At 45.0% G+C, this 12,746-nt stretch overlaps 1 protein-coding gene across 2 annotated transcripts in view; it reads left to right on the top strand.

Moving 5' to 3' along the window:
- PACS1 (phosphofurin acidic cluster sorting protein 1) overlaps nucleotides 1-12,746 on the top strand; it is a 91,656-nt gene that overhangs the window by 53,946 nt on the left and 24,964 nt on the right. For both annotated transcript variants that reach the window (XM_044271074.1, XM_044271073.1), the window contains exons 17-18: nucleotides 397-507; nucleotides 3,804-3,909. In XM_044271074.1, the coding sequence (XP_044127009.1) occupies nucleotides 397-507; nucleotides 3,804-3,909 (217 nt within the window). The remainder of the gene's footprint in view (nucleotides 1-396; nucleotides 508-3,803; nucleotides 3,910-12,746) is intronic.

Genomic DNA, 12,746 nt, shown 5'->3' with positions numbered 1-12,746 from the left:
CTCAATGATTTACGGTCAGTCCCTCCCCTCCTCCTCCTCCTCTGTTCTCATTGGTGGTCAGTAGCAGCCGCGCACAGTGGCGAGGGAGGGACTCCCTCCTTCTCCACTGTGCCGGCTCAGGAGAACATGGTGCGCACAGAGAGCGCGATAATATAGCGGTCCGGCGATATGCACAAAATCAATATCGTGGCACAAATTTATATTGCATATCGCCTATATCGTCCACCCCTAGTAAATATATTTCATGTGAGGTTTCTCTTATCAGAACACCACAATCCATATGGTTATATTTTCAGTGAAAATAATTGTGATCTCTTGAGCCTTGTTGTTGAGAATAATTTTTATTCCTGTGTTTTATATTCATGGGATTTGATCTTTCTTTATTTTTTCTTTCAGGGTCTCATCCTGTCTGTAAATATATATCTTCTTTGGATTCTCGTTATGCATCTTTGTTCTTTGATTCCTCTTGGAGAGAGTTGTTTAATAAATCTGAGGTTCCATCTACAGGTTGGTTGTGAGGTGTTTTGTGTTTGTTTTTAGGTAGTAGCTAAAAGTCAGTTCTAAAATGTTTGCTATTATTCCCATTAAATACATTTATAGTATACTAGCAGAAGACCTAGATTCGCACGCGTATATTTGTGTAAAAATGTGATTGCTAGAATTACTCCTTACAATGGACGTTTCAGTCATTAGATCTTCCTCAGCACAATGAGTCTAAAGCAAATAGGTGAGTGGAGTTGTGGATGTTCGGACTCAACTCTACAAGCATATCTAAAATTACCTACTACTGAACCATTCCCAATTGTTAACTGATGCGGCTAGAAACTGCAGTGTAATGACGTAGTCCAGTAGTGGTGAACCTATGGCATGGGTGCCAGTGGTGGCACTCAGAGCCCTCTCTGTGGGTACTCACAGCCTGGAAAAAGTCTATGGTGTACCAATATGCCTTCGAATTTTCCTGCCTTTCATCAGAGCAGGGCGCACTATGAACAGCACAGGCAGAGCATTAAATGTAGGCAGGCTATTATAGCGAAATTTAAAAGTACATGGAAGATATACTGTACTGGACTGTAGTATTCAGGTTAAATTGCCGTGTTGGCAGTTTGCGATAAATAAGTGGGTTTTGGGTTGCAGTTTGGGCGCTCGGTCTCTAAAAGGTTCACTATCACTGACCTAGACTTTACCATCCGTATGTAATCAAGTGTGAAAGTTACAATGCATTCAGAAAGTCATCTACGTCATGGGTCCTTAAAGGGTTAAATAAGTGTTTTTGACCTCTTAGTAGTTATGAGGGTAATTGGATGACCGACACAAAGTGAAAGTACCAGTTACACAGTTAGGCTAATTTCACACTCGCGTTTTGGGTAGATCCGTCATGGACAGATCCGTTCAGATAATACAACTATCTGCATCCGTTCAGAACGGTCCGCTTTGCGGACAAGAATAGACAGTTTTATTAAAGGCTGTCCGTGCGGTTCCGCAAATTGCGGAACGCACACGTACGCCATCCGTGTTTTGCGGATCTGCCGTTTGCGGACTGCAAAAAAAACTGAATGGTCGTGTGCATGTAGTCTTAGTGTCATGTCTGGAGGAAGCCATGCACTGCTCATCACCTGCCCAATACCATCCCTACAATGAAATGTGGTGGCCACGGCTGCATCATGTTGTTGGTAGTAGTTTTGAGTGGCTGGGACAGGGAGGCTGGTCGGGGTTGAGGGAAACCTGATTAGGGCAAAGTACAGAGAGATTCTTAATGAAAACCTGATCCAGCTCAGAACCTCAGACTGGGTCAAAGGTTCACCTTCTAACAAGATAATGACCCTAAGGCTCCATTCAGATGTCCGCACTTTGGACCCGTTGGGGAATGGGTGTGGACCCATTAAATTTCAATGGGGACGGAAAAGATGCGGACAGCACACAGTGTGTCCGCATCCACATTTCCAGGCTGCGGCTCCGCAAAAAATAGAAAATGTCCTATTCTTGTCTGCAGCTGTGGACAAGATTAGGCATTTCTATTGCGGTGTTCACCCGGTGTTTTGTGGATACGCAAAACACTGTGGATGTGTGAATGAACCCTAAGCAACACAACTAAGACAACCCAAGAGTGGCTAACAGACGACACTATGAATGTCCTTGAATGGCCCAGCCAGAGCCATGACTTCTGTGGAGAGACCTGAAAATGGTTGTCTAATGACTATCCCCATCTAGTTTTAGAACATCTGCAGAGAAGAATGGCAGGAAATCCCCAAATCCAAGTGTGCAAACCTTGTGACATCATACCCAAGAACTTTTAGAGGATATAATCGCTGCCAGAGGTGCTTCTACTGAGTAAAGGGTTCTGAATACTAATGTCATGGCTCCAGTGGTGTGCGTCTGGATGCACTGCCAAAAAGGCACATGTCCTTTCTTTGTGCAGGCACAGCTATAAACACAGTAATCCGTGCCAAATTCCACTAGCAAAAGACTCCATGTGAACGGGGCCCCATGTCCAGGCTCTATTTGTGAGCGCTGCTCCCATCTATACATTTTTTTCAGCCTTTCCTTCTACAACAATATACAACTCTATTCCTTTGTTCTGTTGAAGTTTTGCATTTAATAAATACTTATTAAAGCATAAAATCTAAGTGAATAACCTTTTTAGCAAGAAAATGATAAGGCTAAAATGTAGAGCAGTTCACATTGAAAGTACCAGAACAATGCCAGCAGTGAAGATGTTCTCTACCATAGGACACTCACAATCACACATTGAAATCTTCAAACCATCAGATCCGGGTGAATTGAGTGAGATGCTGTGTTATTTTCTGCATTCGGTGCCAAGTGGAGAATATCAGTCCCAGATAGTAGGGTTCAGATTTGACAAGTTCCATACCTGGTGGTGTGATCGTGTATGGCAGAAATGCCCAACCTGCTGCCCTCCAGCTGTTGCAAAACTACAATTCCCAGCATGCCTGCACAGCTTACAACTATAAGGGCATGCTGGGAGTTGTCGTTTTGCAACAACTGGAGGGCCGCAGGTTGAGCATCCCTGGTGTATGGGATAATAGTGTCTGTCCCTTACAACACCAGCCTGCTCTGTCCCTCAGAGGGCGACTCTTCGAACCTTCACCCTATTAAGCACTAAAAGCTACACTGGTTGCACATCTCCAACAAGTTTTTACTGACAAAATGTACCATCTTTATTAGTAGTGTTCAGAGAAGCTGAGTTCATGCTGAATATGAAAATCCTAAAAACTTGAGTCAAGGTGGCCAAATTTCATGGTTTGGCCTGAAGAGCGTGTGTCAAGATGAACCTGGCTTCTATTATTTTCACTAATAAAGCTGGTATATTTGACAGCAGAGAGACGTGTAACAAGGGTTATCGTGAATGTTCAGTAGAGTATACATTTGTAGAGTTTCTCTTTTTTGGGCTAGGACCCCTGTGGTTTTACACCACCAGCTAGAGAGATTGTTAAACCTGTGGTGAGCAGGTCATCTGGGCCGATTTCCTGGGACTGATATTCTCCACTTGACATTGGAACCAGGAAATACCACTGCATCTAATCCAATTCACCCGGATCTGCTGGTTAGGACCCAAGATTTCCTCATGGGGTTGGTCTGTGACCTTTGCCTTGCATGATACTACTGGTTTATGTGGTAGTGCTGGCCGCACTTTCGTTTATTGACCTGTGTTTATTCACTTATTGCCAACCACTATGACTATTGTGTTTTATTTTTTTTACTGTTACTTAACGTTAAAATTAAATGGGGTTTTTCTCGGTGAACGGAGATATGTTAATCTGCTTCATTTTTTGTTCTCAATGTAGAACCATCATTTGACATCATTGGGCGTATCATGCAGTATGTGAATGGAGCCAATAACTCCCAGCAGCTTCCAATTGCTGAAGCCATGTTAACCTGCAAACATAAACTGTGAGTAGTCAGATTGCTGCATTTGATATATACTGTTATATAAACTACATGTTGATAACTATGCAAATATAACTTAAATACCAGGAGCTTCCTGTCACGGTGGTGAGCATTATATATTTCTGAAATGTAAGAATTCCCTTTGAATAACTAGTGTTAGTGCTCAATACTATAATTTTCAATTGTAGCAGCATATTAAAGGGGTTATGTGACACTTTATAAAAATTGCACTGGAGCAGACAGGCTTATAAAACAAAGTGCTAAAAATACCCTATGATCTCCAGGACTCAAAGTCACCATCACACCGGAAGTGATAACCTGTCGTCCATTGTTCAGATGACCTCTCAAACACTCATTGGCCTTAGCAGTCTCTAGTGCGTGAACGGCACATGACCGCTGAGGCCAGTGATTGGCAGCGCAGTCATATGAACAATGGACGCAATGTCATCACTTCCAGTCCGAAGTGATATCATGTGAAGGCACCCTAATAGTCTTGGCACACCATATGCAAACAAGCTTTCCTACTAAGACTGGCATCAGAAACACCAGTGTTGTCCAGGCTATATCATCAGGATTGGTCATCAGTATTAGATAAGCTGGGGTCTGCCTCCCAGCGGATCAGCTGTTTGAAGATGCTGCTTCTCTAGTGTCTCTTTTATAGCTATGGTGCAGTGTAAATGCATTATTTCCATCCCATTCACTTGAGTGGGACGACCAGCCGTTATTGCACTGCATGGCCACTACAAAGGAGGTAGCATGTAGGTAACATTGAGGAGAGAGAGGGGGGGGGGGGGGGGGGGCAAGATGGCTGGACAAGTGTGAGGAGAGCTCCACGGCTGGCGCTGCAGACCTGGACAAATCCTTTCCAACAAAGGCCATTTAAAGGCAGAAGGGACCCTGCTGCCCATAGTAAGAAGCAGGCATCGTTCCCACCTTGCTGAGAGCACCAAGAGTGCCACATTGGGAACTGCATCAGGATAGGAGACGGGAGCCGGACCAAGTGCGCAGTGAGCACGGCGCAGGAGATAGACCTGTGTTTTGCCGAGCATATTAGACTGGGTGAGAGAAAGGGTGAAAGCATCAGGCAGCGAAGGGCAGAGCAATAATAGCTGAGGGAGAGAGCCCACCCAACCTTGCAGGCCCCTCAGTTTCCCGCCAGTCGACCATCTTAGCAGCTCCCCAGCAGCTTGGAAGGAGCTCAAAGATAAGCAGGCTCCTAAGACTAAGGCACGGTCAATACCCCTTCCCACACAGTACAGGCATAATCTCTTGAATAGAGTCCCTAAAGAGAACACTGTAGACTGCTTGGCTGTATATAAGATCTGAGCACGTCCTCTGACATGACTAGCAGATTTATCATAAGAGCAAATAAAGTGTGCCATTCAAAGTTCTAGGTCATTTTCGCCTAATAAACACTGGCTACTAATCTGATATAATAATGGGGCTGTAAAAAACACAAAGCGCCACCGAAAAATTGTGAGAATTTGCCAGACAACCAGATGACTGCACACAGGGTCACCTCTGCCGCAGCGAAATGTGCATACCAGGGCAAGCACGGCATCAGATTCAGGTCTCCTACAAATACCCCTGAGGAAGATCATGAAGAGCTCACTTTAAGCAAGTATCGGCTCAAGTCCTGGAAGCTATTCCTGTATGCAGGGAAACTAGACAAAGTCAAGATTGATCTAGGACTATTGCGCCAAGACCTGCAGAACCTGTGAGAAAGAGTCCAACACACTGAAGAACGTACCGTATTTTTCGGCCCATAAGATGCACTTTTCCCCCTCCAAAAGTGGGGGGGAAAATGCCCCTGCGTCTTATGGGGCAAATGCTGCCATTTTACATCGCAGTCTGCGATGTATCCGCTGGACGGGGGAGGGAGGAGGGGCCGGTGTCATGCAAATGCGGCTGGGAGGTCAATGTACTCCGGCCCCACCGCTCACTCATTTCCTTAATGCCTAAACATTTTATAATCGCTTTCATTCACTTCCGATCCCCAGCCCCATCTGTACTACTTACTAAATGTCCTGTAGCAGGCAGAGCAGGGTGGGCGACTGGCCGGCCGACTGTAACTCACTGACGGCACGTGCCTGCGCCGTCTACTTAATTCATAAAGTAGGGGGCGCAGGCACGTGACATCAGTGAGTTCCGCCCGCCCTGCTCTGCCTGCTACAGGACATTTAGTAAGTAGTACAGATGGGGCTGGGGATCGGAACTTCAATGAAAGCTATTATAAAATTTTTAGGCAATAAAGCTGTGAGTGAGCGGTGGGGCTGGAGTACAGTGACCTCACCGGCCCCGCCACATTTGAATGCCACCAGCCCCTCCCACAGGTATATTAGCGCATATGTGGATGGCACTATTATGGGGTGGGGGATATGTGGATGGCATTGTTATGGGGGGGGGGGGGATCTGTGGATGGCACTGGTATGGGGGGGGGGGTGATCTGTGGATGCCACTATTATGGGGTGGGGGATATGTGGATGGCACTGTAATGGGGTGGGGGATATGTGGGTGACACATATATAGCAGTACCATCTACAGATCCCCACCCCCCCCATAACAGTGCCATCCACAGATCCACCCCCCCATAACAGTGCCATCCACAGATCCACCCCCCCATAACAGTGCCATCCACAGATCCACCCCCCCATAACAGTGCCATCCACAGATCACCCCCCCCATAACAGTGCCATCTACAGATCACCCCCCCCATAACAGTGCCATCTACAGATCACCCCCCCATAACAGTGCCATCTACAGATCACCCCCCGCATAACAGTGCCATCCACCACAGATCTCCCCCCATAACAGTGCCATCCACCACAGATCTCCCCCCATAACAGTGCCATCCACCACAGATCTCCCCCCATAACAGTGCCATCTACAGATCACCCCCCCATAACAGTGCCATCTACAGATCACCCCCCGGCATAACAGTGCCATCTACAGATCACCCCCCGCATAACAGTGCCATCCACCACAGATCTCCCCCCCATAACAGTGCCATCTACAGATCACCCCCCATAACAGTGCCATCCACCACAGATCTCCCCCCCCATAACAGTGTCATCCACAGATCTCCCCCCATAACAGTGTCATCCACAGATCTCCCCCCCCCCCCCCATAACAGTGTCATCCACAGATCTCCCCCCCCATAACAGTGTCATCCACAGATCTCCCCCCCCATAACAGTGTCATCCACAGATCTCCCCCCCCATAACAGTGCCATCCACAGATCCCTCCCCATAACAGTGCCATCCACAGATCCCCCCCCATAACAGTGCCATCCACAGATCCCCCCCATAACAGTGCCATCCACAGATTCCCCCCCATAACAGGAAAATATGAAAAAATATATTTTTAACCAAAAGGTGTGCTTTTGGTGGGTTTTGAACTAATGGTGGTCTGTTCATGACACTACTATGGGTGATCTGTGGGTGGCACTGTTATGGGGGGTGATCTGTGGGTGGCACTGTTATGGGGGGTGATCTGTGGGTGGCACTGTTATGGGGGGTGATCTGTGGGTGGCACTGTTATCGGGGGTGATCTGTGGGTGGCACTGTTATGGGGGGGTGATCTGTGGATGGCACTGCTATATGTGTTTCACCCACAGATCCCCCACCCCATAACATTGCCATCCACATATCCCCCACCCCATAATAGTGCCATCCACAGATCACCATCCCCCCATAACAGTGCCATCCACAGATTCCTCCCCCCCCCCCCCAATAACAGTGCCATCCACATATCCCCCACCCCATATTAGTGGCATCCACAGATGCCCTAATGTACCGGAGATACGGTAAACCTGTGGGAGGGGCTGGATGGCACTGTAATTGGGGGGGGGGGGGGAGATTTGTGGATGGCACTGTTATGGGGGGGGGAGATCTGTGGATGCCACTATTATGGGGTGGGGGATATGTGGATGGCACATATATAGCAGTTCCATCCACAGATTCCCCCCCCCCCCCCCATAACAGTGCCATCCACAGATCCGATCCCCCCCCATAACAGTGCCATCCACAGATCACCCCCCCCCCATAACAGTGCCATCCACAGATCACCCCCCCATAACAGTGCCATCCACAGATCCGATCCCCCCCCATAACAGTGCCATCCACAGATCACCCCCCCCATAACAGTGCCATCCACAGATCACCCCCCCCCCCCATAACAGTGCCATCCACAGATCACCCCCCCCCCCCCCCCCATAACAGTGCCATCCACAGATAACCCCCCTTAACAGTTGACAGATGAGTTCACAAAACAGCTTTTTCCCATTCATTACTCAGAGGCTTGCATCTCACTGATCTGATCCTTCATGTGAACAGAGTAATGGTCACTCGTCAGCAGCACATCTTCTAGGGCAGTGATGGCGAACCTATGGCACGGGTGCCAGAGGCGGCACTCAGAGCCCTCACTGTGGGCACCCACACCTTGGAAAAAGTCTATGGTGTACCAATATGTCGTAGACTTTTCCTGCCATTCAGCAGCGCAGGGCACACTATGAACAGCACAGGCAGCGCACTGAATCTAGGCAGGCTATTGTAGATAAATGATAAAGTACATGGAAGATATTCTATATTGGACTGTAGTATTCAAGGTAAATTGCTGTGTTGGCACTTTGCGATAAATAAGTGGGTTTATGCTGCAGTTTGGGCACTTGGTCTGTAAAAGGTTCGCCATCACTGTTCTAGGGGATCTCCTGCTGACATATTGTAAACTGCATCGGGAACAACCGATGTAACAATTGCTCATCCCTCATGTAGTTTCCATTGGCTCTTTAGACAAGCAGTGATCCACTTGTTTTGTCTATGATTGGTACTTGGTAAAGCCCTACATATAGTGCTGATAACTCCCTGCATTCCATTTCTGGTTTCCATGAATGGTTGCATCTGGTCCAGGTTTTCTTGTTTACAGTTAAGTAGTATATATCTGAAGAAGAGGCTTCTATAAATAGAATAGGCGATATTCTGGTGGCTTAATAAAGAGACACATTGCTTGTTCTGCGTTTTAAATATTGCTCCTCATCCGGTTTTCATGCTTGTTGACAGGTGCACAATGTCCTGGGTCCATGGCTAACAGCAGGAAAAACACATTGTAAAAACCACCTGCGTTTGTACTGCAATTGCAGTGGTTTTGGGATGTGGTAATTTCCCACACTTTTAAACATGATGCATAAATGTATTCAACCTGAAAAAAAAAGAGACAGTTACCGCACCACAAGACCATGGTGAAAAAATACATTTTACAGTCTGGTTCTTGCAGCTTTTCTGTGTTTTACACAACCCATCAGCAGTGTGTAAAGCCAGTCCTCACCACGTTCAGACGCCACCCTTTGAGAGTGGAATTGTGCAGCCAATTCTGCACCAAAAAGCCACAGCTGGCGACATTGTCTTTAGTTGTTTATACAGTCAGTGTTTCAAAGTCGCAACCGCACAAATAAAGGATATGTCCGGCATGGTGTCTGGACGGATGGCACTGTAAGCCGCGGTGGATATCCATTCGCTGTTTAGCTCTGATCAGTTGGACTAAACTGCGAGCAGGTCCACGGCATCCAAATTTAAAAAACCTAAACCAAGTTGGGTGTTTTGGGAATTTTTTGTTTGCTATGTGTACATTTCCATTTCAAGTTTAACCAGATTAATAAATGAAACTGAACAAAACTTATTTGTTAACATTCAAATTTTGATAACCAGTGCCAGGAAAGATGGTTTCTGTTGACTTGTTTGCTTTGGTATTGCACTTCTGCCTGATTCAAACTGCTGCTTTGGTGGGGGTGCCAAGAGTCGGAGCTTCACTAATCTAATATTGATGGCTAGTCCTAAAGATAGGCCATCCATTTTGCAACTCCGAATAACCCCTTAAATTTATTTGAGAGTTTTATATCTGCTTAGTATGGATTGTGCAGAAGCCACTACACATTAAGGTTACTTGTACAGGAAAAACAGGAAATTTGTGTCTTTTAGTTCGGATTTCTGTGTACTTCCGCATTAAAAACTGCATGTGTTACTTGCGTTTTTTGTTGCGGACCTGATGTTCTCTGGCAGATCTCACCCTTCCATTGAAAAGGGTGAAATCCGCACCAAAAGTCACACAATCGACATCCTGCAGATTTCCAAATCGGCACAGCAGGCCAATTTCCACATGAAAGCAACATGTACATGAGATTTGTCTAATCTCATACACTTTGCTGTTAAAGTATTATGCTTTGGTTTTTCTGCACAAGAATGTGCACGGAAAAACCGTGCATAACCAGCACCGTGTGAAATGTATTTTCTGTCCTGCCTTCCTACTCTCAGTGGGTGTACACAGCATAGAATGAGCTCTGTTTATACACTTCAGGAAGCAGTGGCCATGATTCTTCCTACTCTCGGGGGGACACCATTTCTAACAAATGAACACAAAAAAAATAAAACAAAATAATTGACAGCTTCTATCACTATCCTAATAATCTAAAACTATGTAAGGCCGTGTTCACATTTATGTTGAGCTTCCCATTCTTCTGATCCATGAGAAGAACAAAATCAAAATATATTAACCAGATCTAATGATGGGTGCAAGCAGAATATATTCTGCATCCTTCATCCATTGACTTTCATGTAAACAACAAAAGACAAGTTCCATTCCATCATGTGTCCTTTATTTTTGGCGTAGACAGAACTTTTTCCTCTGTCAAAAATTGCACAGACTTGATTAGGTAGACCCTAACTGAGCAGAACTGATTCACTAAAGCAGTGTTTCTGAACTCCAGTCCTCAGGGCCCACTTGACGGTTAGGATTTGAGAATATCCCACTAACTTGTTAGTCATGCTGCTTTGACAATTTCCCCTGCTAAATGCTAAGGAAATCCTGAAAACATGGCATGCTGGGGGTCTTGATGACTGGAGGACTGTTGAGAAACACTGATCTTAAGCACCCATTCAAACAAATAGGGCATAAAACTGACACGTTTTTCAATTTTTCTGTTATTCTGTTCAACACAGATGTGAATAAAGCCTATCCCATATATTAAATGGCCATAATGGAAAAGGGGCAACATTTAAATGGTCACTAACTTTTCACACAACTTTGCATAAATCAATACTTCAAGCGACCATAAGAAACTTTGCAATATATTTTTATCATTGAGAAATGTTTAGTTCTCCTGTTATCAGCTGTTTACCTCTCCCTCACCTCTCCATGTTAATTACTTTTTTCTTTGAAAAATGCTTTGATTTTTGTCTTAAGGTGGACAAGCTCCACTGAAGGATTGTATTACACATGTCTACAAGTATATGAAGGGGGAAGGGGGAGAGTGAGCAGCAGCATGAGTGAGACGGAGGAGGAACACACAGACAAAGCAGACAGCCAGAGCTACATGGGCTGAGCTATAAACCTCCTAAGTACTTTATTCACAAGCATACATGTTAGTACTTGTAATGTCTTCCATGATCCTGGGGCATAATTCTGATTGAATAAGAGAAGGTTATGAAGCTGATTCACCTCTATTTTCTGTGTGCAGTGGATGACAGCTGGACTGCAAATTAGAGACAGAGCCTGCAGATTGAAAAAAGGTGCTAAAGTGCCATATACAAGTCATAGTGGCCAGAAATAGTGTTATTTCTCATGTACACACTGTAGTATTGATAATTGCTACTTTGTACTATTAAGAAAATTAGAAAGATGTAAAAAAAAAAAAAAACTTATTTTTTCTTTTCTTTTTTTGGTTGCATTTTTCCCTGTTAGTATAAAAATACAAATACAAAATACAATGTATCCCTTGTATTTTGGTCCCTCAAAATACAATAGTGTCAAGATACAATATTTTAAGTTTACAGTGGTCAGTGGAAAATAGACTCATCATACAATGCATCGAACGCAGATCCAACATGGCTATTTCTCTGTTAAAAACACCTGTATTGGCTGTCTAGTAGCTCCTCTCTACAGTACAGTGCGGCACTACAGATGTAGCTGAGCTAAAATTGTCTGATAACACATGGCACAGTGCTTTCTTGGTCATCTTGTGACAAAAGCCTTTGAAATCCATTGAAAAGTTAGTTATTTCTTTACTTATCACGTTAACCATCAAGTTCAGTTCAACTGTATCTGTATATGTCCTGTACTGCCCCTGTCTGTGCCAGGATGAGCTGTACTGCCCCTGTCTGTGCCAGGATGAGCTGTACTGCCCCTGTCTGTGCCAGGATGAGCTGTACTGCCCCTGTCTGTGCCCTCATTCAGATGTCAGGTGTGAGCAGCTCCATGTTATTTTTCTGGTTCACTGTGTGGTCTGTACAAGACTCTGAAGAATCCCCCGTCCTCATCATAGAAAGTGATATACAGCTTCCAGCATCTATTACTGACTGTTTTATGTAAGGACTTGCTTTATCTCTTTGTCTTCTTTACCTTAATTTATTTTTATTTTGAGATGTTATTTTGGGGTATTGGAACCAGTCACCAGTTTTCCATAGAATTATAGACTCAAGTTACAATGGTTTCAACAAACAATGGCTGTGATATATAAATTAAATCCCTGTGTATCACAGAAAATAGTGTCAAATATTATTTCAATAATTGAACAAGAAAATACTTTATTTTCTTTTTTTTTCACTTTTTATTTTTTGTGTGTGTATTTTCTTAAAGGGGTATTCCAGTTGTTTCAAGTCATCCCCTATTTTTTGGCGGTGTGGACGGATCACAGACCCATTCAAGTTGAATGGGTCTTGATCTGTCCCGGTGGCCGCACGAACATTGCACGTGCATTTGCGGTCCCCAATGCACGGAACAGCTGCACAACGGCCGTGTGCATGAGGCCTAATGCTCCAGATTTAGCAACTACATGCCAAAGATCGCTCAGT

The sequence above is a fragment of the Bufo gargarizans genome, chromosome 10 (assembly GCF_014858855.1).
Source record: "Bufo gargarizans isolate SCDJY-AF-19 chromosome 10, ASM1485885v1, whole genome shotgun sequence".
Classification (NCBI taxonomy): domain Eukaryota; kingdom Metazoa; phylum Chordata; class Amphibia; order Anura; family Bufonidae; genus Bufo; species Bufo gargarizans.
Note: the sequence above shows the minus strand (reverse complement) of the source record. Positions and strands in the feature narration are given on the sequence as shown.